The sequence below is a fragment of the Arabidopsis thaliana genome, chromosome 2 (genome assembly GCF_000001735.4).
Source record: "Arabidopsis thaliana chromosome 2, partial sequence".
NCBI classification, from domain to species: Eukaryota; Viridiplantae; Streptophyta; class Magnoliopsida; order Brassicales; family Brassicaceae; genus Arabidopsis; species Arabidopsis thaliana.
Genome location: NC_003071.7, coordinates 10,084,328 through 10,107,623, shown reverse-complemented (window position 1 = coordinate 10,107,623; position 23,296 = coordinate 10,084,328). Strand labels below are relative to the sequence as shown.

The following is a 23,296-nucleotide window of genomic DNA, read 5'->3' as shown; positions in this document are numbered from 1 at the left end:
TATGATTATGTACATATATTTTCTGGAAACTAAATTTCGTGTAGCATTTATTGGATTCTTCCATTTGATTTTTGCTAATAAGCGACAACAGTCTTTTAGGAAAGCGCCAATAAGTCACATCACTTTCCTTGTAATATCAAATTAATCATCTCAACTAATCCCTACTTACTACAACTATGTGCTCCTTAATTTAGTAATAGCAACAAAATATACTTGGTACGTACCCGATCGACTTATTAACAATTGTATTATCTTCAGTTTATAGTAAAATAGTTAAGAAAAACGTGACATATTTGTTTAAAAAGAAAACAAATAATCTTTTGAGTTAGGTTCTTTAGTTTTTTTCTCTGAGAAACAATTATCCAAAACTCCAAAGGTTTGGTTACATGTCATATTGGGGGATATGTCAATCGAGACGGAGACGTTTTAGTTCTACAAAGGGACATTAAGCTCATTGCCATGGTGCTACTCATTACTTTTTGTAATAGGACTCATTACTTGAATTGTTTACAAAGGGTTTTCTTAAAAGTCACTTCAATTATTTTAGTAAACAATAATATCTACGTTTCACCTAATTCCTTACAACTAATAAATTTCTATTCGAAGTATTTTATATACTCTATTAGGAGAGTATGATGACACTATAATTGGCAATATAAATCTTACATGATTTGACATTTCATGTTTTAATAAATGTCTTTGGTGAAACCAATAACCCGGAACAGTATTTAGGGAGCAACATACTTTCAAGTTAATTTATCGATCCACCGGTCCATAAAGGTAATAAAAGTTATAAACAAGACTATAAATTAAACTCAAACAAAATGATTTTGTACAACAATTTGTTCGTCTTAAACTATTTCCGTCTTATATTTTTATGACTAAATAAAGGTGCAGCCTGAAATTATAAACTCATTAAATGCATATGATATGAATTTACTAAATACATTTATTTCAATCGTATTGTGGTCCATTTTTTAACCCTTCTTGTCTGACCACTGTCCTTTAGCTACCATACTCTTATAAAAGAATATATAAATTGGAAATTTTCATATACAGATTTTATTCATTATTATTTTTGGCTGGTATACAAAAGCACAATATAGCAACTTCTTTTGTCCTTTGTTATATGAAAAAAAAAAAACTAAATGCAGATCTGAACGTGACAAGAAAATCAATATGCATGAGTGTTAGATTCTTGATTTTAATATTGGAGGCCCTGCCTTTTAATGATCCATACGCAAGCCTATATATTTATTTGCTGTCAAATTCATTGACAGACTCTGTGTCAATGTCATGTTTATAATTTGTTTTGCATGGTTTTAGCCCGCATGATGGAACTTTCTGTGATGTATCCATCACAAAATTTCAACAATATCTTTTCGAATTTGTATGTTTTTTCATGAGACTTGATATAGCTATACAAGTTGGAATACTTGATATAACTATAAGTTGGAATGGTTACAGCAGTTAGGGATATATATCTATTTGAACCATTTTAGTTTAGAGATAAAATTGATCTGCAGCGGTTTGTTATCTGTTTTAAAAATAGAGTTGTTTAATCAATTAACGGTTTAGTCCGTTTTTTCTATTCATCCATTCAAATCCTATGTGGTTAGACTGGCCTCTAAAAATTTGGGTTTGTGTCAACTTTGAACACACTATAACTTCCACCTAGACTAAGGATAGTATTTGTTAAATAACGCAATTTGATTGTTTCTTTCTAAAATAAGAAGTATAGTGATCAGGTTATTTAGCAAAAAGAAAATAGTGTTGCGATTTCTAAGAAAAGTGTTTCTGTTTTTATATTTTTGAATGAATTATGTGTTCACGGTTTATTTACAAAAATATTGTTACGATGTTTTTGAAAATGAAAAAATCATAAAGATATATATATATATATATGCTTTTTCATATATTGAAGAAATTATAGAGAGAATTGTTAGACTCTTAAAGAATATATTTTTTTTTGGAACATAAGTAAAAATGTTATAAGAGAAAAATCTTTTTTGTTTGTTAGATGATATTTGAACAATGAAAAGTGGTTAATATTTGTTTGTGATCCTTTTTTTACTCTATGCATCCATTCTCTAAAGATTTAGAACCGATTTCGTCACTAAGTTAGGTTAAATATGCGTTCGAATTTAACGCTTTCGCAGAATTATCTATACATTTCTTATAGATATCTTTTGGATTTTAAAAACATTTTTTTTATATCGTGATACAATTGCAATGTTTGAATTGAATGGAGTAGAAGAAGAAGAAATCAATTTTGGGGTCCTAAGATTTTTTCCGGTCTAAGAATTAGAAGAGAGGTCGGTCCCATTTGAATGGTATTGGGCTTGGGCCCATGGCATCACGGAATTTAGCGATCGCCGAATCCGATGGCTACCCCATCAGACAGGTCCCCTCACTAAAACCACTAATCAAAATTGTTTAGATATTCGACCTCACATGCATAATTACATATGAACAAAATGCCTAAGTGTTGGAATTTAGTTTTTTTTTTTGTTTTTAATTCTGTGTAGCGAGCACATGTTAAACATATGGACCATATAATACAAGAGTAGAGCTATGATTGAAATATGTTTTTTTTTCATTTAGACATTTGAGCATTTTACAATGGTTATCCATGATTCAAATAACACATAAAAATATTTAAAACATGGTTCCTCGCAATTTAGTAAATAAAATTTTCAATTATTAGACTTGCATATACTGGCTTTTTTCTAATTGATTGATGAACCATTTGCCATATTTTTTTTCTTTTCAATACCACAAACAACACTCATCAAAAAGAGTTTATTAACGTGAATAATATATTAAAACATTATTTTTAGTGGTAATTATTAAAAACTAGTTAACTGTTCATTTTTCGATACGTTGTGCACTAAACTATTTCGTGCAAATTGTTTGTTTGGCCATGATTGAAAGTTTCAAACCATAAATACAACGTTACATGTGTAGACAAAATAAATACGTTATATGTGTGGCTCAATATAAATAATAACTATACAATAAATGTTTTGGGGTTGAGAATAGAATGATTGGAGAACAGTGATGGTGCACTATCGTTAGAATAATTAATTTTTAGAGGATAGGGCCGTATCTTTTTGTTGTCTTACCTCCATCTCCATGTGATGTGCATGAAATGTGGCCTCAAATAATACATCTACATATTTATTCACATAAGTAGTTTATCTTTTGTAACCCAACATAGATTCATTCTTCAATCTTTATTATATAAAATAGATTATTGTCATCTCAGAATCCAATTGCTTTAACCATGGAACATAAAACTTAGAAACGTATATGTTTGATGAGCTAGTTGATCTGTTACTCTATTATTGGTTCAATTGCAGGTATAATCCATCAAAATTTTGAAAAAAAAAAAAAAAACTAAATGGGCTTTTAGGACAATTTTTCAACTTCAAGGTCTGAGCGCCATTATCGACCCACTATCATTAACGATAACCGGAAAATACCAAACCGGATTTTAGATTCTGTGTCGGTTATTGATACGGTATAGCAGACCCGTCATCATCCCTACGAGTCAATTAATTTCATTTCCACAAGCGATCTTGCATCTGAGCTTAAAGATCTTAAATTGCTTCCAAATTTGAAAACTTAAGGAACATATGGCAAAACCCAGAAATCTTTTTAGGGTTTGCTCTCTTCTAATGGCGTTTTTATTTGCTTACTCTGCTTCTGTCCAGCTTAATGATCCTGGTATTCAAAAATCTTCTTCTTCTTCTTATATTCTTTCTCTATAGATTATGTAAAATCTCAACATTTATGTGTTTCTGCAGATTGGTACTTTTGGTTTCCACTGTACACACTTGCTTGTGTAGTTAATCTAATAAACTACAGAAGAAGAATCAAACTAATGATGATGAGAACAGCTCTTAGCTTGGGTGTGTTCTTGTTGGTTAAAGTTATTGCAGAGGATGTAATAACCGAGAAAGTTGGAGTCTTGTCTTTAGATCTTACTCATAGAGTTGTTAGAGAAAAGATTGGAAGTGGTTTAGTAATAGCTTCCATGGTTCTGCAACTACAAGCTTCTTCTTCTTCTTCAAAAACCATTGACTTTGGTAAGTAGAAGAAAGATTCAATCCTTCCAAAGAGTTTCAAATTTCAAAACTTTGATTAGTTTTCTTAATGATTTTCAGGGATGGTTGCAACTGTAATCTTTGGCTATGGACTTCCCTTTTGGTTTTTCACAATTGAGAAAGGAGAGATCAAGATTTGATTATTTCCAATGGGAAAAAAAGTTACAAGCTTGAAGGAAGATCAATAGTTCCAAAGGTGTCTAAAAGATTCAAGGGCAAAAAAAAAAAGTCTTGAAGGAAAATTATCAAAACAGATCTGCAAAGAATGTTCCTAAGAACCAAAATCTAACTTAAGAGACCTCTGCAATTAGTTGCTTTACAATGGCATGGATGCTCATTTTCTTGTTCAGATGGTACCGGTCTGCGTCCATAGTCTCGGGTGATCTCTTCTCCTGCAGCTATCTGTTTTACACAAATGACAGAGAGATCGTTATCGGTCCAATAATTTGATACTTCTTCTTTCAAGCAAAAGGGAGAAGAAGAGCCTTACATCCATACTGGCGTATAGACCGATATGAGCGAGCGGGGACTCCATGCTTTCCACAATAACTTGGTGATTAACGAGATTTGGTGAGCAGCTAGAGATTAAAAAAGATTGAAATCATCAGTATTGTAGTAATTGTAAAGGTTTTGGTACATTTGTATTATAAACTCACCTGTGATTGATGAATCGAGAGATGTTGCCATGAGTAGTAGCATCAATAGCATAATCGAGCTCTTCTTCCATCAATCTACCTATGTCGTTGATATTAGCGTCAATGTCCAGTATGTAGCTGCAATCTCCATTTCCATACCTATGAAATCAATAGCAGGATTTAAGTTCAAGTTCAGCTCCAGATCTTCTAAGCTGGAGGACAAAAAGGCGAAAAGATATGTACTGGTTTCGCCTCTTGTTTGCTTCTTGCTGATCAAGAACCTCCCCGATGTATTCGCAAACAAATGTGCCACGCAGTATATGTTCACAAGCTCGCAATCCCCATCCCTGTTGATCAATCAGTTGGATATTGGAATTGAATCAAGACAAATGGGTTAAAGACAATAACTCAAAAAGGATCACACCTTGCTTTCAGTTCTAAAAACTTCTAGTTTCGCGCGAATTCCATTCTGCAAAACCCGATTCTGACATGTTCTAGAGCATCCACAGAACTTATTGCATTCATAAACAGGATAACCCTCCTGTTACATTTTCAGAATCGACGACAACAATCACGGTTAATCAGAAAATGAGGATCCACAAATATGTTGTCAAGTAAGTAACAACCTTTAAAAATACCACAAAGTCACTTCAACAGAGACAAAACTAAAATTTACCTCCAAGATGATACGTTGTTTGCCATCATATGGGAATCTACACCTCATGGATTTTCCATATATGTCTCTAGCGTCCTCAAAATCGTTACCGAAAAGGTATACGTGATCACAAGTTACAGGCGAGCACACTGAACTGCGACAGCTACACCTGAGTTGCAGATTCTGCAAACAGCGGACAAAAAACAAGGTTACAACATGGAGTCACATCTCTGTTTCAAGGGTATGACAAGCTAGAACAAGTAAGATACCTCCTTTACAAGATCCATTGACGGATGAAGAATTGAGTTTGTAACATAAGTAAAGCATTCCCAAGGCATCTCATACGGTTTTTCAGAATTCCAAAGATCATCATCGACGACACAAATTGGAACTGATTCCTTACCAAAGCTGATGTCCTTGCACAAAACCGCAGTGTTTCCAAACGGTCTCTTACTAAAATGATGAGCCTCCATGATACAATGGCACTCATCAACTTCCAACTCAATATTAGAATGTTGTCCAGCGTCCACAGCTATCCCGAATCGATCATTCTCTTGTCGCGGGATCAAGGGATGTAGAAGATTTGGGTCTTTAACAGGCTTACATCCGTTAGAGCATATGTATCCTTCCTGATGCCATTGCACTTGTACACCTTGCTCACCGCAAAGTTTTGCTGCCTTGAGATATATCCGGTCAGGCAAATCACCGAATTTAGCCTCCAAAGAGGTCTCAACGCTCACCCTACAGCAAGCTGATCGAGCAGCAGACAGGATATCGAGGTTATTGGGGCGATGTTTTGCTTTCTGAACCTTTGACAACAATATATCCGAAACCACAGAGCAATGAGCATCTGTTACGCCATCAAAGTTTCTACTATCATCCAGAGGCGGCGATACTCCAGCTTCAGTGTTTCCTTCTGTGCCGAGCGATTTAGAACCTTGCATCCTCCTCTTCATATTTACACCAGCCCTATTTCTAATCCTATATGAGACAGCTCCAAGACTTTTTTTGAATTTATTTGGACGACTAAGCCTACCAGATTTCATCCTATATGTATTAAACCTTATTCCTTTCTTCGGACCACGAGAGCCAACTAGACTCGGTCCCATGTGTTCAGCTTGATGGTGACGGCCAAGGTCAGGTAATAAATTGAATTTCAGCCCACAGAACTTGCAAACAAATTTATGTACGCCGCTTGTATTCTCGTTGTTTTGGCTCACAACAATTTGTGAACTGCCTGCTTCAGGTTTCTGAGAAAACTCACCATTAGTCAAATTGCATTCAGAAGCAACGGTTAGCGATTTGCACTCAGAAGGATGCACAGCTTGCACATGTACCAGCAACTGTTCTTTATCTCCAAAATGGCTGCCACAAGGAATACACTGAAGAAGCATACACTTTTCCGCAAACTGCACGTGATGTCGCTCCTCCACATGAATTTCCAAAAGCTTTCTTCTCACAAAAGAATCTAAGCAAATAGCACAAGCAAATCCACTAAACGACCATTTCTCTTTATCATCATCATCATCACAGGTATTGGTGATGGCAAGTAGTCGATTAGGATATTCTGATAATGATACATCTTCTTCATCAGCACCAGTAGCGAAACCCCATATCCTAGTTAATCTCTCTCTTTCATTGGATACCAACTTCATCAAGAATTCTCCAACTCCAGCGTCAGCGTTTCTTGAAGCTTCTGTTTTCGCCCAGTCGATCTGTACTTCCATTGGGACAGAGTTTCTTAACGATAAGACACTTTTGAAGAGCTTGTAGAAAATATCACAAGCTTGATGTAGAGCCAACTTTTCCTCACGCGATAAACAACCCCTTAAGAGATCTACAAACACTTCCTTCGATATTATTCGACTCTTACCATTCCTTGCACGCTTAAGCCAGTTAGGAAGGTGCTGTTCACAGTATAACGAGTGCTTTGTCGAGAACTCACTGCAAGAAATATAGCTGTTTTCTGAGCAAGAACCTATACACAAGTTATCCTCTTGGCTACAATGTTCAAACATCTCCGTGAAGCTCGTGGCTCCATGGGGCTCCTGTTTCTCAAAAGATGGACCTTCTGGTTCTCCAAACGGCACCAAATCTTGACATTGATTTGTTTCTAATGTTGACATAATTTCCGATACCTTTCTCTTCACCAGAAAAGATGAAGAATCATCAGGTTTCACCATCCCTGTATGAGGACGGTGTTTCTTGCAGTACAAAAACCCGGGTAGAGATCGGTGCTTGCATTTGGTACCAAGAACAGTAACCCCTCCGCACATAGGTGCTTCAACAGCAGGAGAGCCCTCGTTCTTCATAGATTTTGTGGTGAAACGAGAAGCTAAATGCACGCAACAATAAACATCACCTTCATTCGCCCACCTCACACATTGCCTTCCTTTCGATTCAATGAAAGCTATGCATTGCTGACTCTTATTTCCCGAACCAAATGGTTTCTTCAGAACTGATTCATTTATATGTTGGTCTTGCGGGTGAGACAGTCCATTAGTTTCTTTTGTCTTCATGAACTGTGAACCACCTGCTTCAACAACAATGCCATCCCATAGATCCAAACCATTCTCTGGTGTATTCATTACAGGATTTTCTTCTTTCATCGTCTCAGGAGAATTTGTGTTGCCTCGAGAACTGAAAAACTCTGAGTCAATTGCAGATAATCCTTGTGGCGAAGTATCAGACTCCATATGTGTTGCATTTGTTGTCTCTGCACGTCGAATCTCAAGTTTTGGTCTTTTACGACTAGCCTGGACATCTGAGTTAAACACACTTTTACTATCCGGCTGTGCTATTTCGCCAACACCACGGCGAGATATAGAGAACCATTTTGCAATGTCATGCTTCCACGTTTTCCATTCTGACAACAACATTGGTTGCATTGGAGACTCAGAAAGTGATTTGACTTCATTCCACTTGATACAATTGTCAAATTCCTAAACACAACCAGATAAAGTGGCTTCAGTTAAGGAAACAATACACATCAATGACACTATCAGCCTCTGGTGAAGCCATTACCTCATTCAGCAATTCAATACTCTCTGCATTCACTGCATTGTTACATTTTTGTACCCACAAAGGAAACGAGTTCTCAAGCCAGATTGGATCCATGTATCGTTGCAAAATCATCTGAACAACATTACACAAAGCCGAATCAAACCAAAAATACTCTAAAACTTTAACAGCAAAGAGAGTAGCTTACGCTATGAAGCTTCACAAGCATTATCCCAAGATCATGATAACTTGTGCTTCTAGTAGCTTCCATTGCAAATTCTTTCCAGATTATAATATCCCTAGCTGCTTCAGAAACAACCTGCAACATTAAAAAGCGTTAAAACCAAATGCAATCCAAATCCTTCGGTATATCAAATACTGAGCTTATACCTCTGAAGGGAACTGGTCAACTATATTGAACATCCCAACTGTAAGCTTCCGCATAATATAGCGTCTAGCAGCAGTTAAATCTTTAACTAACTTAAGTCCAATCTTGTGAGACTTATAAGCAATAGGATCAGGAAACTCATTGATGGATCGAACAAGCTGCATATCCGCCCACGAGTAATTTTTCGTATGCGGAAAAAAAATCACACAATACTTCTTCCTATCATGAGTTGGTTTGCCTCTTAAAGTCGTCAATGGCCAGTCCGCTTTCGCACATCTTATTCCAGCTTGCCATTTACCTCTCCACTACAACACCACAACAAGACACCAAACATTAACCATACAAAAATCGAATTTAAAGATTCCGAATTTGGAGATAAAAAACGCGTATTATTATTACCTTCACCCACAAAGCTATTGGTTCATCTTGTTGCAGCCATTTAGGCTCAGAAGGTGACGACTCGCCTTCGCCATTTTTACCAATAGGTCCGGTAACCGTGACTAAATCGGTACTAGACTTCACCGCATTTAAATCAGCCTCCGGCTCAGATTTCACCAACAACTCACTACCTGTTGCTTCCTCAACATCCACGTCAAGAACCAACTCATCCATTTTAACTTCCATAAATCACCACTTAGAAGATATTTCACTTCTTTAAACCCAGGATTTGATACAAACACACAATTCTGCAATAAGAACAGGGGAATACAAAAACAATAGTCAATATAAATTGCTTTCCTATCCTAATCAAATTTCTAACATTCACCATAAGAAATTTCTAATAAGGCATTTTCAGACATACGAAGTCAATTATATTACATGACATTGTTGGTACTAATCAGAATTACTAATCTAAACAATTCAGATCTTAAGAAGTAAAACTCCTAACTGGGGAAGAACAATTAGCTAAAACCCTGAATTCCACAAAACAAAATCAACACCAAGAAATGAAGAATTGATCTAAACCCTACATTAGAAAGAACCCAATATTGAATTATACAGATATATATAAGAAAAAAAAAAGTTGGTCCAAAGATACCAAATTGAAGATCAATAACATGACCAATCAACAAACCCAGGTGGAGGTGACCAAAAATGTTAAAATGCTGCCACAAAACAAAAACTTTAACATTTGGGTTTTTAATAACTATGAGAGAAGGTCAGGTAACACAATAACTTGTTAGGACTTAGGATATGGAAACAGACATGGCGGAATCAAAGGCTAGGTCACGGAAGAAGAACCAACGAAAAAAAAAAAGAGAGTTATAAAGTGGGAACACGAAACACATCATGTATGTGACATATAATAAGAAGCAAATGTTTTTTTTTTAAACCTAAAGATTTGGATTTTGGGCATGGAAGGGTCACACACCTTTGTGATTTGATCTGTGGTGGTGCGATGCAAATTAAGAGAGGATTTGGTTTTTGAATCTATGAATTTTGAGATTTGTATTATAAAAGGAGAAAAGAATTACTATATGTGTGATTCTTATCTTCTTCTGGATTATGAATGAAGATTTTATTGGTCGATGGCATCGGTATTTGGGCATGTACCATGGCCAAAATGTCGAAAATATGGAAGATAAAATATTTTCTATGCTAGGGAATAGGGATAATTATTTTTATGTGTGGTTTATAAATTGAATTATAAGATAAAAATAATACTATAGGATTGGAAAAATATGATTAGGTATATTTATCTATGTATGTATATATGGTTATGTTAGCTTTCCAAAATAAAAAGCAAACAAACAAATAGTTACACATAAATTTAGTTTGGATTTTAAAAATTGGGTCAGTTTGGCAGTATTATTCTCTCTCTTTTTTTTCAAAATAAAATACTTTTATATTAATAATAAATAATTATGAGAAAAAAATTATTCGGAAGAAAAAAAGTTACTTGAAAAAAAAAAAAGTTACTTGACATAGTAAAGGATCAGAAGCATTTTTGAATACTGTTTTGGTTTCTTTTAAAAGCAAATTCAAGGTTTTAACACAGTAACAATTGTTTCTATGCTAGGGAATAGGGATAATTATTTTTATGTGTGGTTTATAAATTGACTTATAAGATAAAAAAAAATATAATACTATAAGAAAGGAAAATTATGTGCAGGTTATGTTAGCGATGTGATTAAAAAAATAAAATAAAAAATAGTTACAATTTTTAAAAATGGATCAGTTTGGCATTTTTATTCTTTCGTTTTTTTCAAAATAAAGTACTTTTATATTAAGAAAAATAATTGTGAGAAAAAAACAAAGTAATTTAAATGTCAGCGAAAATTTGTTACGAAGAAAAAAAAGTTACCTAACATAGTAGTAAAGGAGAAGCTTTTTTTAACACTGTTTTGGTTTCTTCTTAAAGCAAATTCAAGGTTACACACAGTAACAATTATTTTTAATACTTAAAATTCATTGAAATTATATATTGGTTGGTTAAACTTTAACTTGGGTTGAATGGCAATATATCATTTCACCAAAAATATCTTAAATATATATATATTTTTACCAACAAATTCAGTATAGTATAAAACATGTCACTAAAAGAAAACAGTCTATTTCCATGTAAAATACAGAAAAAAATGTTTTTCCAAATATATTACAAAATACTTTTTAGAAAAATCCTAAAACTTTTAGGAGTAAACGCCTAATTAATGGCTGACCATATATATTTTTATTGGAAATATTTGAATCAAACAAATATTGAAGTATTTTTTTTTTGTTAATAGTGGTTGTCGCATTAAAGATTTAAGAAATCTTTTTTATTGAATTTGTTGACAAAAAAATTATAAAATTTTAATCAGCATCAAAATTAAAACTAATTAGATAGAGTTTTGAGATCTATAGCTTTAGTAACTTGGAATTTGTGTCCAAAGTTTAAAAGTTGCTGACAATTTATGAATAACGGAGTTAAAAAGAAAACTTAAAATTTTTGGTGTTTTATCATTAGACTTAAAAGGACTATACTGAATTTTGGAAAAGTTACTGGGTCAAGTGAATAAAAAAATGTTAAAATGCACAAACCATCTTTCTGCTTTCACATAGAGATCTTATTTCTCAACAGTCAACACTAAAGGCCACATAACACAACAATAACTTGTTAGGATACATATGGTGAGTGGTAACAGGAATGTCGGAATCAAAGGCTAGGTCACCAAAGAGGAACCAAACGATATTGGATTAAATATATAGAAGAAATTTATTAAGAAACACATCGTTGTTTGAGACATAAGAGATCGAAGCAAAAGCAAATGATTTTACCCTAAAGATTGGAGTTTGGGTATGGAAGGTCATACCTTATGATATGTGATGGATGCAAGTGACTACAGGAGGTTGAATCTACGAATTTCAGATCTATACTTTGCTTTTTTGGATACGATTCTTCTCTTCTGGATTGTGATAATTTATAGGTCTAGGGGCTAAGGCATCGGTATTTGGTGAATGTACCATAGCCACAATGTCAAAAAAGGGAAAATAAATTTCTATGTTAGGGGTAACTGTTATTGTGTGGTTATAAATGGGATTATAAGATAAAAAGATAATATAGGGAAGGCAAAAATGTATACGTTTCAATCTTCTATGTTTGTATGTAAATGAGTTTGGTTTTGCTAATGATTATGTTAGCTGTCATTGACAAAAAAAAAAGTTAAATAATAGTTACCCGTAAAGGGGAAGATAAATTTGCATTTGGAAAATGGGCCAGTAAATATTTTTATATTAACAAAACAATAATTATGAGCAAACTAAATTATTATCTTTTAATTAGTTGTAGGGGAAATGATTTGTTTCTTTCTTAAACTCAAATAACCCTATAAGTTGGATATTACTACTGAATAACAACAATGGTTGGTTTCTCTATTACCACACTCGGTACGAATCATCAAAGAATAAAACATACTTAAAAACTTCATAAACACCTAAAGAAGTTACTCAAAGAACATCGTCATAAATTACGCAAATCGTAAATGTTTGGAAGATTTTTTACAACAGTGGTTGGATATCGTTCTGAAAAAACTAGACGTTTAAGTTTATACAACAATGGTTCTAATGAGTTGAACGTCGGAGAAAACTATGTAGTGACTAAATTCGAATTCATTATAAGGCAATTTTGTTTACTATAATTTTATTGAAGTTCTTTTTAAAAAAGTTACACAATATAGTAAATGATTAAAACTTTTTGAAATATCGGTTTGATGTCCTTCCAAAAAAATAAAAAACATATAACGTTTAAATCACAGTTTATTAAAAAAAGTGTTCAAATGAGTAGAAAAAATGAGAAATTTTTTAAAGTGATTAAATTGTAAGTCATAGTTAAATGGCAATTTTAGTTTAATATAATCTTTATTTAGCTTTAAAAAGAAAGAAATATTGTAGTCAGAAAATGTTAATGCAAAATGACAAATGTAACAGCGAAAAAAAAAACGGTCTAGTTAGAGCGCATGAATATTGTCGTGGAAAATGTTCGTCGGAAACCCCGATGTTTTTTGTCGATATATGATATTATGTCAATACTTATAATTCTTGAGCTTTTTTGTCAACTTGATAATGTTCAACCTTATAATCTAGTCCAGATCGAGAAGAAATATTAATATGTGTATCATTAATAAATCACATTTTATATCTCGCATAAAACTCATATGTTTCATTTTCGTATCTAGTTCTAAAGTTAGTTCTCTCTTTTTCATGAATATGTATGGTGTAAGAAGTGATGAATGGAGTTTAGAAATCTTCTTGTAAATTTAAGAGGCATGTTTCAATTTCCGATTGCAAAACCAAAGAAAGAAGGTTGGACACAAAGAATACATGACTATCGTGGGTAAGCTAATTGTAGGCATCTTGTAGTTTCGTGGTCACTGACTTGAATGAACAACCAACCAAAAAAAAGTTTACAATCATCCATAAGTAAATTATGCAATGTACTTACTGCTTTTGTAGATGAAATTTTCTACCAAATTATATTGATGATTAATATTTGGATTCCATATATCCATAAGTAAATTATATTTATAGACTCATAACTTCCAAGGCTCCAACGACCGCCGTTACTTCTACATAAACCAGCGTAGTTTGGTTTGCTTTGTAGAAAGTCCATTAACTATGCCTTAAATGATTTCTTGAGGCCCATATATGGTCCATTATCCACCAAACTTAAACGTGGCACAGTTCGTATTTGTGTATTCCACACTTTTTCTTAGTGCATGCATATACTCAAAGAGTAGAGATAGTTATGCACTCCACTTCACTTGAACTTTTATCACTTATGCCACTTTTTTGAAAAAACTGATCTGGACTGCTATCAGTTAATCTGAATGCCACCGAAAATGTGATATACCAGTTGTACCCTTAATGAGTTGATTAAAAAAATGAAAAAGAAATTCAAAAGCTAAATAAAGAAAATCGAGTTCGGAGATTCTCCTCTTCGTCGTCGTGTTCTTCTTCTTTGGTCGACGTTCATCTTCTTCGTCGGCCACCATCGATTTCCTCATGCCGCCGACTTGAAATCCGGCGTAAAAGCCATGAATTAGGTCAGTTTCTTCTCATATTTCCTTTGACATTGGTGCATTGTGATTTTAGATTGGGATTTTGAATTCTATATAATTCCCAGCTCGATTCAATTTGATAGTTTGATGATTGGTTTGCAAAGTAAAGAGTAATCGATTAGAGGTTGCCGAAACGTTATTTGAGGTGATGAGCAAAGGAATGTAGTTTGAATGTGAGTTGAATTTGAATTCCGAGATTTCATATTAAAGATTTGGGGGGTTTGTGTTTGCAAAGTTTAGATTAACCAATTAGTTTAACGAATAGGTATGTATTAACATTGGAAATCAATTGAAAGGTAACGAATTAGGTTCAGTAGAATCGAGTGCGACGAGAGATTGATTTCAACGTATGATAAGAGTACATGTGGTATAACTATTAAAATGTTTGATTGGAGTTGAACTGGTTGTATTTTCAGGAGCGATGAAGAAGAAGATCCATACTAAGGTACATTTTGACTTTGGAGGATACTATTCTGAAGTGAATCAGTGGATTGGTAAAAATTCACTATATGCTATATTCGTTTAAGACGAGTAGTTTGGAGAAGATTAGCTATTCGATGTTAGTTGACAAGATCATGAAGAAGGTTGCGATTGATGAAGCTTCTGTCAAGTTGAAACTGAGTTACAATCTGTCTAAAGTTAGGAGAGAGACATATATTGTAGATGATGAGGATGTCTTCATATTTTTAACAGAATCTGATGAAGAGAGTCGGATTCCTGTTTTGCATGTGGAGGAATTAAATGGTATAGGAGTTGAGAGGAGAGAGGAAATTTCTGTACCGGAGCGTCGAAGTTCAGTTGGTGTAAATGTAATAGAGGATGATGTTTTAAATGAAGTATGTGAGATGGTGCATGATGGATATGATAATGATGTGAATGATTGTGAGAATGTAGTAGGTACGGAGATCGTGGCTGTCGAAAGGCCGATGGAAAGGCCGGTGAATTCTGTTGAGGAAGAAGATGAGGATGATAGGATTGATTATGATGATATTCACGATATTCCACGAAGTGTAGAAGTTACTCCGCAGGTTATAGAATGGGATGATGGTACGGGTATTGAAATTGGTCAAGAATTTTGTTCAAGGGAGGCTGTGTGGGAATTGGTTAACAGAGCTGCAAAGAAAGAAGTTTTTGGAGTCTATACTATTAAGTCAGACCCGTTGAGACTTATGCTACGATGCCGGCAAGCTTCTAAAGGGTGTACTTGGTATCTAAGAGTTGCGAGAACTAAGAAATCTCATTTTTGGAGTGTTAGAGTGCATAGAAAGATGCATACATGCTCTCGGAGTGTTGAGACTACAAGCAACAGTATACAGCGAGGCACACCAAGATTAATAGCATCGGTTTTGCATTGTGATTATCCCGGAAATTTAGAGACCCCAACTCCAAAAAACATTATGTCGATTGTAAGAGGAAGACTTGGGGTGCATTGTTCATACTCCACTGCCTTAAGAGGCAAAATGCTACATGTTAGTGATGTGCGAGGGACTCCGGAAAGAAGCTACACGATGTTATTTTCTTATCTTTACATGTTAGAGAAGGTAAATCCAGGGACAGTAACTTATGTGGAGTTGGAAGGAGAGAAAAAGTTCAAGTACCTCTTCATTGCATTAGGCGCTTGCATTGAAGGTTTTAGGGCAATGCGGAAAGTGATAGTTGTGGATGCAACTCATCTTAAAACTGTGTATGGTGGGATGTTGGTTATTGCAACAGCACAAGATCCTAATATCATCATTATCCACTTGCGTTTGGAATCATTGATAGCGAGAAGGATGTAAGTTGGATTTGGTTCTTAGAAAAGCTGAAAACTGTATATTCGGATGTTCCCGGATTGGTCTTTATTAGTGATAGGCATCAAAGCATAAAGAAGGCTGTCAAGACGGTGTACCCGAATGCGCTTCATGCAGCTTGTATATGGCATTTGTGTCAAAACATGAGAGATCGTGTGAAAATTGACAAGGATAGAGCTGCTGTCAAGTTCAGGGATTGTGCTCATGCATATACTGAGAGTGAGTTCGAGAAAGAGTTTGGTCATTTTACAAGTTTATGGCCTAAAGCTGCTGACTTTCTTGTGAAAGTAGGGTTTGAGAAATGGTCGAAGTGCCATTTTAAAGGAGACAAGTATAACATTGACACTAGTAATTCTGCAGAGTCCATTAATGGTGTGTTTAAAAAAGCGAGAAAATATCACTTGTTACCAATGATTGATGTGATGATTTCTAAGTTTTCTGAATGGTTCAACGAGCATAGGCAAGCTTCAGGTTCTTGTCCAATCACAGCACAAGTTGTGCCTACTGTGGAGAACATATTGCACATTAGATGTCAAGTTGTAGCCAAATTAACTGTGTTTGAACTTAACAGTTACAACCAAGAATACAACGTGATTGATCTCAACTCGGTAAGTTTTCTGGTGGATTTGAAAATGAAAAGTTGTTCATGCAAACGTTTTGATATAGACAAGATCCCGTGTGTCCATGCTATGGCCGCAGCAAGGCACCTCGCCCGCAAGGAAGGGAGAAATGCGAATACAACCATCTACGGACTCTGCTCTGTGTATTACTTGATAGATAGTTGGTCATTGGCCTATTACCGGACGTTGTATGTAGTCCCACATTAGTCGGTTTGGGTTCTTCCTGCCCATATTAAAGAGTTAGTTGCCTTTCCGTCGGAATACACACCAAAAGGACCAGGACGAAATCAAGAGAAGCGGTTTCCATCAGCTGGTGAAGCGCGAAAGAGGAGAAAATCGCAACCTGGAATAAACTTGGAGGCTTGGCTGCAGCCTGAGGAAGATTAAGTCTGATGCAGAAAGGGTTCAACCAGAACAACCTGGCCAACTGCAGAAAGGGTTCAACCAATATAACTAAGTTTATTTGTATTTGCATTATATTATTTGTAAGTGTGATGTACTATGTTTTATGTTTTCGTATTTGTATTGAATTCTTTGCAAGTTTATTGAATTATTTGCAAGTTTAATGTATTTTTTTAAGTTCAACTGAGACAACTGATATATGTATCTGTATTTTAGGATTAACAAAATGATAAAATAATTCTCAATATTTTCAGCTATTATCAACATCTAAACATTGAATAAATCCAAAATATGATATTACAACATTGTTATTAATAAACTTGATCATAAACTGGTTTCCTAATAAATCACCTATGTATGACAAGGAACATATAGTTCATGATTGTCCAATGTACATACGTTATGTATGAAAACAGATATTTACTAAATATGATTCTATCAAAACTTATTAAAATCCATTAATATGTTAAAACTTATGGGACCAACTAAAAAAATGAGTTGGTTTTTCAGATTCAACTTCAAAAACACAAAATTTAGAATAGTTCAACTGTTTGTGATTCCGGCCAACTGTACATATACATACAACTATGTGTATTCTGAATATTCTAATAAATAATTTTTTTTAAAAATAGACCCCACGAAGTCGCGTTCACACTACGATTATTGCGTTCACACTACAAAGTTTCTACCTATTTATTCTCTCTCTCTCTTCTATTTCACTTCTCTCGTTCTTCTCTCTTCTTCACTTCTCTCCTCAGATCGTCCTCAAAGCTCCTCAGCTCGTCTTCAAGCTCTTCCCATCACAGTGACCATCTCCTCGCCTAGCTGTCAACAACCAAGGTATTACATGCACTGGAGTTCTTCCTCTCTCTCGTTCTTCTCTCTTCTTCTAAAGGGTTTCTAGCCGCCGTAATTAGTAGATCTAGGGTTTCTTACGGGTTTCTAGCCGCTGTAATTAGTAGATCTAGGGTTTATAGCGTTCATGATTCATATCTCTTTCTTTCTCTGTTCTGTAGATGCCCTATAGTTACTCTCAACCATCCACGTCCGAAGCTAGTTGGAATAGTGGAGAGGCGAATGCCGATGCAAATTGGGGGGTTCCAGAAAAATGTTTTTGTGGTAAGCCTGTAAAACTTGAAGTGTGCAAAACTGGTTACAGGCAAGGCGACAGAGTCTACAAATGCCCAATGCTTAAAGTAAGTTATTGTGTTTTCATTTCATTGGAACAACAAAGTACAAGTGAATTATATTTATGAAGTCTTCTCTCTTTCGCAGGATGAAGAGTACGAGTCCCGAAACCACCTTATTCAGTGGTGGGATCAGGCGGTAACTGAGGAGCTTGAGAAGGTAAATCACAAACTTGATTCCACACTAAGACATGGACAACTAGCATGCAATCATGCTTTGGAGTCCATCCGGGAAACTATTCAACTCATGCAAGGTGAAATTGAAACCCTTAAAGAAAGGTTACTCGCCAAAGAAGTCGAGATTGATAGGCTTAGGGCATTACTTTCTACATGGTGATTATGATGTGTTTTATGTTATTGAGGATGGTGTATGGCATTTGAACCTAAATATGTTACTCTTGTATTTTAAGTTATGTGTATTGACCGGCCAACTGGGACAACTTAGCTACTCTTGTATTTTAAGTTATGTGTACGAAAATGTTGATACACGAATCACAGCTAGACGAGGAGTCGGACGAGCTGACTAGCTGACAGCTAGGCGAGGAGATGGTCGCTGTGATGGGAAGAGCTTGAAGACGAGCTGAGGAGCTTTGAGGACGATCTGAGGAGCTTGAGGACGAGCTAAGGAGCTTGAGGACGAGCTAAGGAGATTGAAGAGCTGACGAGCTACTCTCTCTGGGTGTCCCGGCCAACTGGGTCAACTTAGCTACTCTTGTATTTTAAGTTATGTGTATTGACCGGCCAACTGGGACAACTTAGCTACTCTTGTATTATTGACCGGCCAACCGGGACAACTTAGCCAAACGTTTTGATTTTAATAAAATCCTAAAACACATAAACCATTACAGAAAATAAGTTTGTCCTCTACACATAAACTACGCATAACATTCCCAAATACACAAAAAGAAAGTCCTATTTCTCCCAACACCTAAGAGTCCACACACACATAAGCAAGAAAGAAAAGTCAAAGTCTCTTCCTCGTTTGCTTCCCCTCAGCTGTAAACTCTTCCCCCTTATACTTGGAAGGTTTCCTTCCACGTTTTTTCCCAGATTCCAGAGTAGGACCAACATGCTTTCTCTTCTTCTTCGATATCTGCTTCTTCTTCTTCTTCTTCTTATCCTCTTCATCGGACTCATCGCTGCCATCACCTACAAAAATATGTAACCAAACATGTAAGAACTATTGTGAAAGCATCACTACACAAAAGTTCAACAAAAACTCACTTAGAGACTCAATAGTTGGAGGTGCTGGGTCACGGATTCAACTGTGAATAACCAAGGCCTTGCTCTGAGTATCCCTTGGCTGATAAGACGGTAGCACAAAATCAGCAGCTGAACCAGGACGCATATCTTCATATTTGTCTTTCTCTGCCTCTTTCTCAAGCTGATCTGCCACATATTCCTCTATTCCTTGTACTCTCACACAAATCCGCTTGATTTCGCTATCCATCACAGCAAGCTTGTCCGTGAGCTTGTCAAATCCTCTCTCCATAGCTTCCTTGAACGAGAGAATCGATGTCCCAGGGATTTCAGGTTCAGGTACAGCTGGAACATCATCAACAGTTTCAATACGTGTACCATCAATGTCTGCTTGGTAGAGACTACGCCAGAAAATCTTCTTTTTCTCTACGATAAGCCTCTCTCTCCAACTATCAACAATTGGATCGATATATCCAATACCATCATCAACATGCTTCTCTACAACGCGTGACAACATTTTTCTCTCATCCATATCAGGTTCCAAGATGCTTGAAATATCCTGTCAAGTAAACATATATTTCAAACACCACAAAGATTATAAACATAGATTTCAAGAGAACAAAGCTAACCGTTATATCTCCAAGTGCTTCATTTATTTCTTCCAAAGTAAATCCCTTCATGCAACTTTCACTGAACTTGTGCTTGCACATTCTTGGACATTCCTTGTCTGCACGTACAGCTTCTCTAAATCTCTTCCCAAGCTGCGGAATGCACTCAAATGCCAGAATCTAGACACAAAAACATAAAAGTAAATGAAAGTTCACAATAACAAAATCTAGCCACTCATATAATTTACTCGACTACTTACCTCAAGTGGAGTAATAAATCCATAAAAAGCAGTCTGTGCCTTGGGTTTCACCACACCTTTCATGTTCTTCATTACTCTCCGCACCCCTTCCATACACTGCTCAAAGGAAAAACGTCCCCACGGGAATGTCTCACAAGCTCTGACATTATCCACAATCCTAAGCAAAAACTCCTCTATCTTCGAATCCCCTTTAGAATCAGCTTTCATAACCTTAGCTAAGAATAACAGAATTGCCAACTTCAACCTAGCAGTAGACTTCTCACTCTTAAACTCTTCCAGCTTCTCTTCCACGTCTTTAATCTTGATGTCCTCAGTCCTCTTAAACAACCTCTCCACAAACTTCAAACTGCCTAAAGTCTTATAGTTTTTTGGGTACTCACGGCAGTTCAAACAGGTCAACAATGCATGCTCTCTAATTGAGTACCCTATAGGTACTCCATTGACAACAAACCAACACTCTCTCTCCAATTCTGTCTTAGCCGTGCGAACCATAAGCATCCACATGCCTTGAATCATGTGATTGGGCTCCTTAGGCATGTGGAATATGTGCTTAAATTGGTCATGATTCCTAAACCACTTCAGTTCTGCATCCAAAGTCTCTATAAATTCCACTGTTTGTACCAACTGACACCTCGTTCCTATCTTACACACCTTCGTGTAGGTAGTTGGATCAAAGTACATAACTTCTGGCGGCAATGGTTGATTATCATCATCATCATCATCATCATCCTGCATATTCTGCGGCTGAAGATCATCATCACCATCCTGCATATTCTGCGGCAGGTTATCATCATCACCATCATCCTGCATATTCAATTCAAAATACTTTCAATTTCACATTAACTACCTAGTTGTACTACTTGTTCCTGAATGACCATTCACAAATTTACGACCTAGTTGTACTACTTGTTTTATCTGAAGCACCATTCACAAATCCAATCATTTACCAATGCATGCATAATATCTTAAAACGAGCCTAATCAAAATAATAACGGTCTTCTATCATACCTTATTTGCTCCATCATCATGTTGAACAACTGCATTCGTTGCCTCTTCTTCTTCTGCACAAGAATCGGCATTTGGGTCTGAAAGATCGTCATTTGATTCCCATGCGACGGCGTTTGAATTACCCAAATCGGCGGCGTCACAATCGCCGGTTGTAGGCTGAATTTCTCCGGCTTCCTCTTCTGTTGTAAGAAGCTCTGCGCCTTCTTCATCTCTTTGGGGAATCTCGGCGGCGGTCTCGTCGACTGATGGAGGAATTTCGCCGGTCGATTCAACCCTAGTTGATTCATATTCTCCAGATGAGTCTTTTACTCTAGCCATTGGAAAATAAATTTGCGGATATGAAAGAGACAAAGACGAACGAAAACGGAGAAGAAAGAAGAATAGAAGAGATTGATTTTTCCGGTGAAAGTGGTATCGTCGGAGACGAGAGAAGACGACGACGGAGAGAAGAGGAAGAAGTCGAGAAGTGAAAAGGGGGAACTTAGGTTTTTACTTAGGTTTTTTCTGTAAATAATACAACTGGGCCGAGTATTTACATTTTTTTTTGGACCCGAGCCCAACAAATTAAGTTTTCTTGTAGTTTTTGTGGTTTCGCAAGGGTTTTTCATCCTTTCCTCATTTTTCGATTTAAATAAAAATCAATAATAATATTCCAAACATAAGAATGGCACGAGTGATTATTTCTTCTCCAATAGTGGCATAAGAGGTGAGCTCTCACTTCACTTCCGTGTATACATTTCTCTTTTGTATAAAAACCTGTAAACTAGAAAAATGGGGTTTGTTTTATTAGCTAACTACATTTTGATAAGATACAAAAATGTTATTGGAATAGGCTTATCGCGTAGGCTTTAGAAACTTAAAGACAAAGTAATCAACTTCACTCGTGTTAAGATTCACAATGGCCAAAACACTTTACTTTGGTATGATTGTTAGACTCCTCAAGACAGGCTCATAGATGTTACAAAATCGAAAGGTCTTCAAAATTTTGGGTTCTCAAAATGTCTTAGTTGCCGAAAGAGTTTCTTTAGGATGTGGAGGTTTGTATACAAAAGAGCTTAATTTAATTTAATTTAATTTATCTCAAACTGAATCCTACTTTATGATTGACAACATAATTTACTTGAAGCATCCTACTTAGCCATCCTACTACTTTAAGGGTGAAAACATTAAAGGGGAAATAAGAACAAAAAATCACAACTCTTGTTGGATAGTTTACCAAACGAGTCATAATGTGTAAAACAATTTAATGGACCCATCAACATCAGGCCATCAACCATATGTTCACTTTATTTTCATGATTCTAATATTTTCTTAAGAGTGGTTAAGAATGACGGAACAAACCAGATTAATATCCCAAATTTCTTTTCTTTTTTCACTTGCAAACATTTTTTTAGCATATTTTCGTTTCATCAAGCCATCGAGGTCTGAGTTTTCTTCATGTTTTTTTTTATACTCAGTAAAATATGATATTATATAAAATAAAAAATTATCGTCTCTATTTATATATATCGGGCAGAAACCAATCATTGAAAATTGATATGTATATATTTTGACAACAAGGAGGACGTTGACTCTGAATAGTTGACTTATTATTCATTTTGACTTCAGAGAATATAACTATAAATCTCTTAAAAATACACACTTATATATAGAGTGGAACTATATTTTATCTACGAAAAAATACAAAGTCATGCACCCCCGATCTTTTTTAGAAGAATCTTCTGACACTAAGCAATTTACTCATATTTCAAACAACCAATACTGAAATACTTGATTTACTTCTACACTATATATAGTCTTTTTGATCGAAAGCTAAATAGATATAAATCGTTTCACAAATATATACATACAAGACATTAATACAATGTATTGTTAGTACTAAAGCAACATGAAAATA

General features: G+C 35.4%; 2 protein-coding genes, 2 long non-coding RNA genes and 2 pseudogenes across 12 annotated transcripts; 3 read left to right on the top strand and 3 right to left on the bottom strand.

The window, feature by feature from the left end:
- The first annotated feature begins 3,573 nt into the window (after positions 1 to 3,573).
- Positions 3,574 to 4,837, top strand: AT2G23755 (transmembrane family 220 helix protein). The gene is made up of 3 exons (NM_179712.3): positions 3,574 to 3,729; positions 3,810 to 4,091; positions 4,170 to 4,837. Exons 1-3 carry the CDS (start codon positions 3,639 to 3,641, stop codon positions 4,247 to 4,249), a joined length of 453 nt encoding a protein of 150 aa, NP_850043.2. The 5' UTR covers positions 3,574 to 3,638; the 3' UTR covers positions 4,250 to 4,837.
- Positions 4,226 to 10,359, bottom strand: SUVR5 (histone-lysine N-methyltransferase SUVR5; the record flags this gene model as incomplete). Of its 6 annotated transcripts, none has more annotated exons than NM_127937.2 (12): positions 9,827 to 10,065; positions 9,187 to 9,473; positions 8,790 to 9,092; positions 8,608 to 8,718; positions 8,424 to 8,534; positions 5,669 to 8,320; positions 5,421 to 5,582; positions 5,169 to 5,285; positions 4,988 to 5,091; positions 4,766 to 4,903; positions 4,600 to 4,687; positions 4,226 to 4,511 (listed from the first exon to the last, which is right to left on the bottom strand). In NM_127937.2, the coding sequence occupies exons 2-12, from the start codon at positions 9,409 to 9,411 to the stop codon at positions 4,395 to 4,397; spliced, it is 4,128 nt and encodes a 1,375-aa protein (NP_179954.2). In that variant the 5' UTR covers positions 9,412 to 9,473; positions 9,827 to 10,065. The 6 variants fall into 6 exon arrangements, with proteins under 6 accessions (NP_179954.2, NP_001189585.1, NP_001324207.1 ...); NM_001202656.2 differs by having other exon boundaries at positions 4,305 to 4,511; positions 5,669 to 8,341; positions 9,827 to 10,145; NM_001335861.1 differs by lacking the exon at positions 9,827 to 10,065 and adding an exon at positions 10,160 to 10,359 and having other exon boundaries at positions 4,395 to 4,511; positions 5,669 to 8,341.
- On the top strand, positions 7,978 to 9,850 carry AT2G07950. Of its 2 annotated transcripts, none has more exons than NR_140254.1 (1): positions 7,978 to 8,267. It is a non-coding gene; the product is annotated as an other RNA (long non-coding RNA). The 2 variants fall into 2 exon arrangements; NR_140253.1 differs by lacking the exon at positions 7,978 to 8,267 and adding an exon at positions 9,452 to 9,850.
- A 1,410-nt stretch (positions 10,360 to 11,769) lies between the features above and the next one.
- AT2G07945 lies at positions 11,770 to 12,569 on the bottom strand. The gene is made up of 2 exons (NR_140252.1): positions 12,445 to 12,569; positions 11,770 to 12,405 (listed from the first exon to the last, which is right to left on the bottom strand). It is a non-coding gene; the product is annotated as an other RNA (long non-coding RNA).
- Positions 12,570 to 14,745: 2,176 nt separating this feature from the next.
- AT2G23720 lies at positions 14,746 to 18,850 on the top strand (annotated as a pseudogene; the record flags this gene model as incomplete). Its single annotated transcript has 1 exon — positions 14,746 to 18,850.
- Positions 18,851 to 19,584: 734 nt separating this feature from the next.
- AT2G23710 lies at positions 19,585 to 21,717 on the bottom strand (annotated as a pseudogene; the record flags this gene model as incomplete). The annotated part of the gene is made up of 4 exons: positions 19,585 to 20,082; positions 20,153 to 20,311; positions 20,392 to 21,195; positions 21,400 to 21,717.
- Positions 21,718 to 23,296: the final 1,579 nt, after the last annotated feature.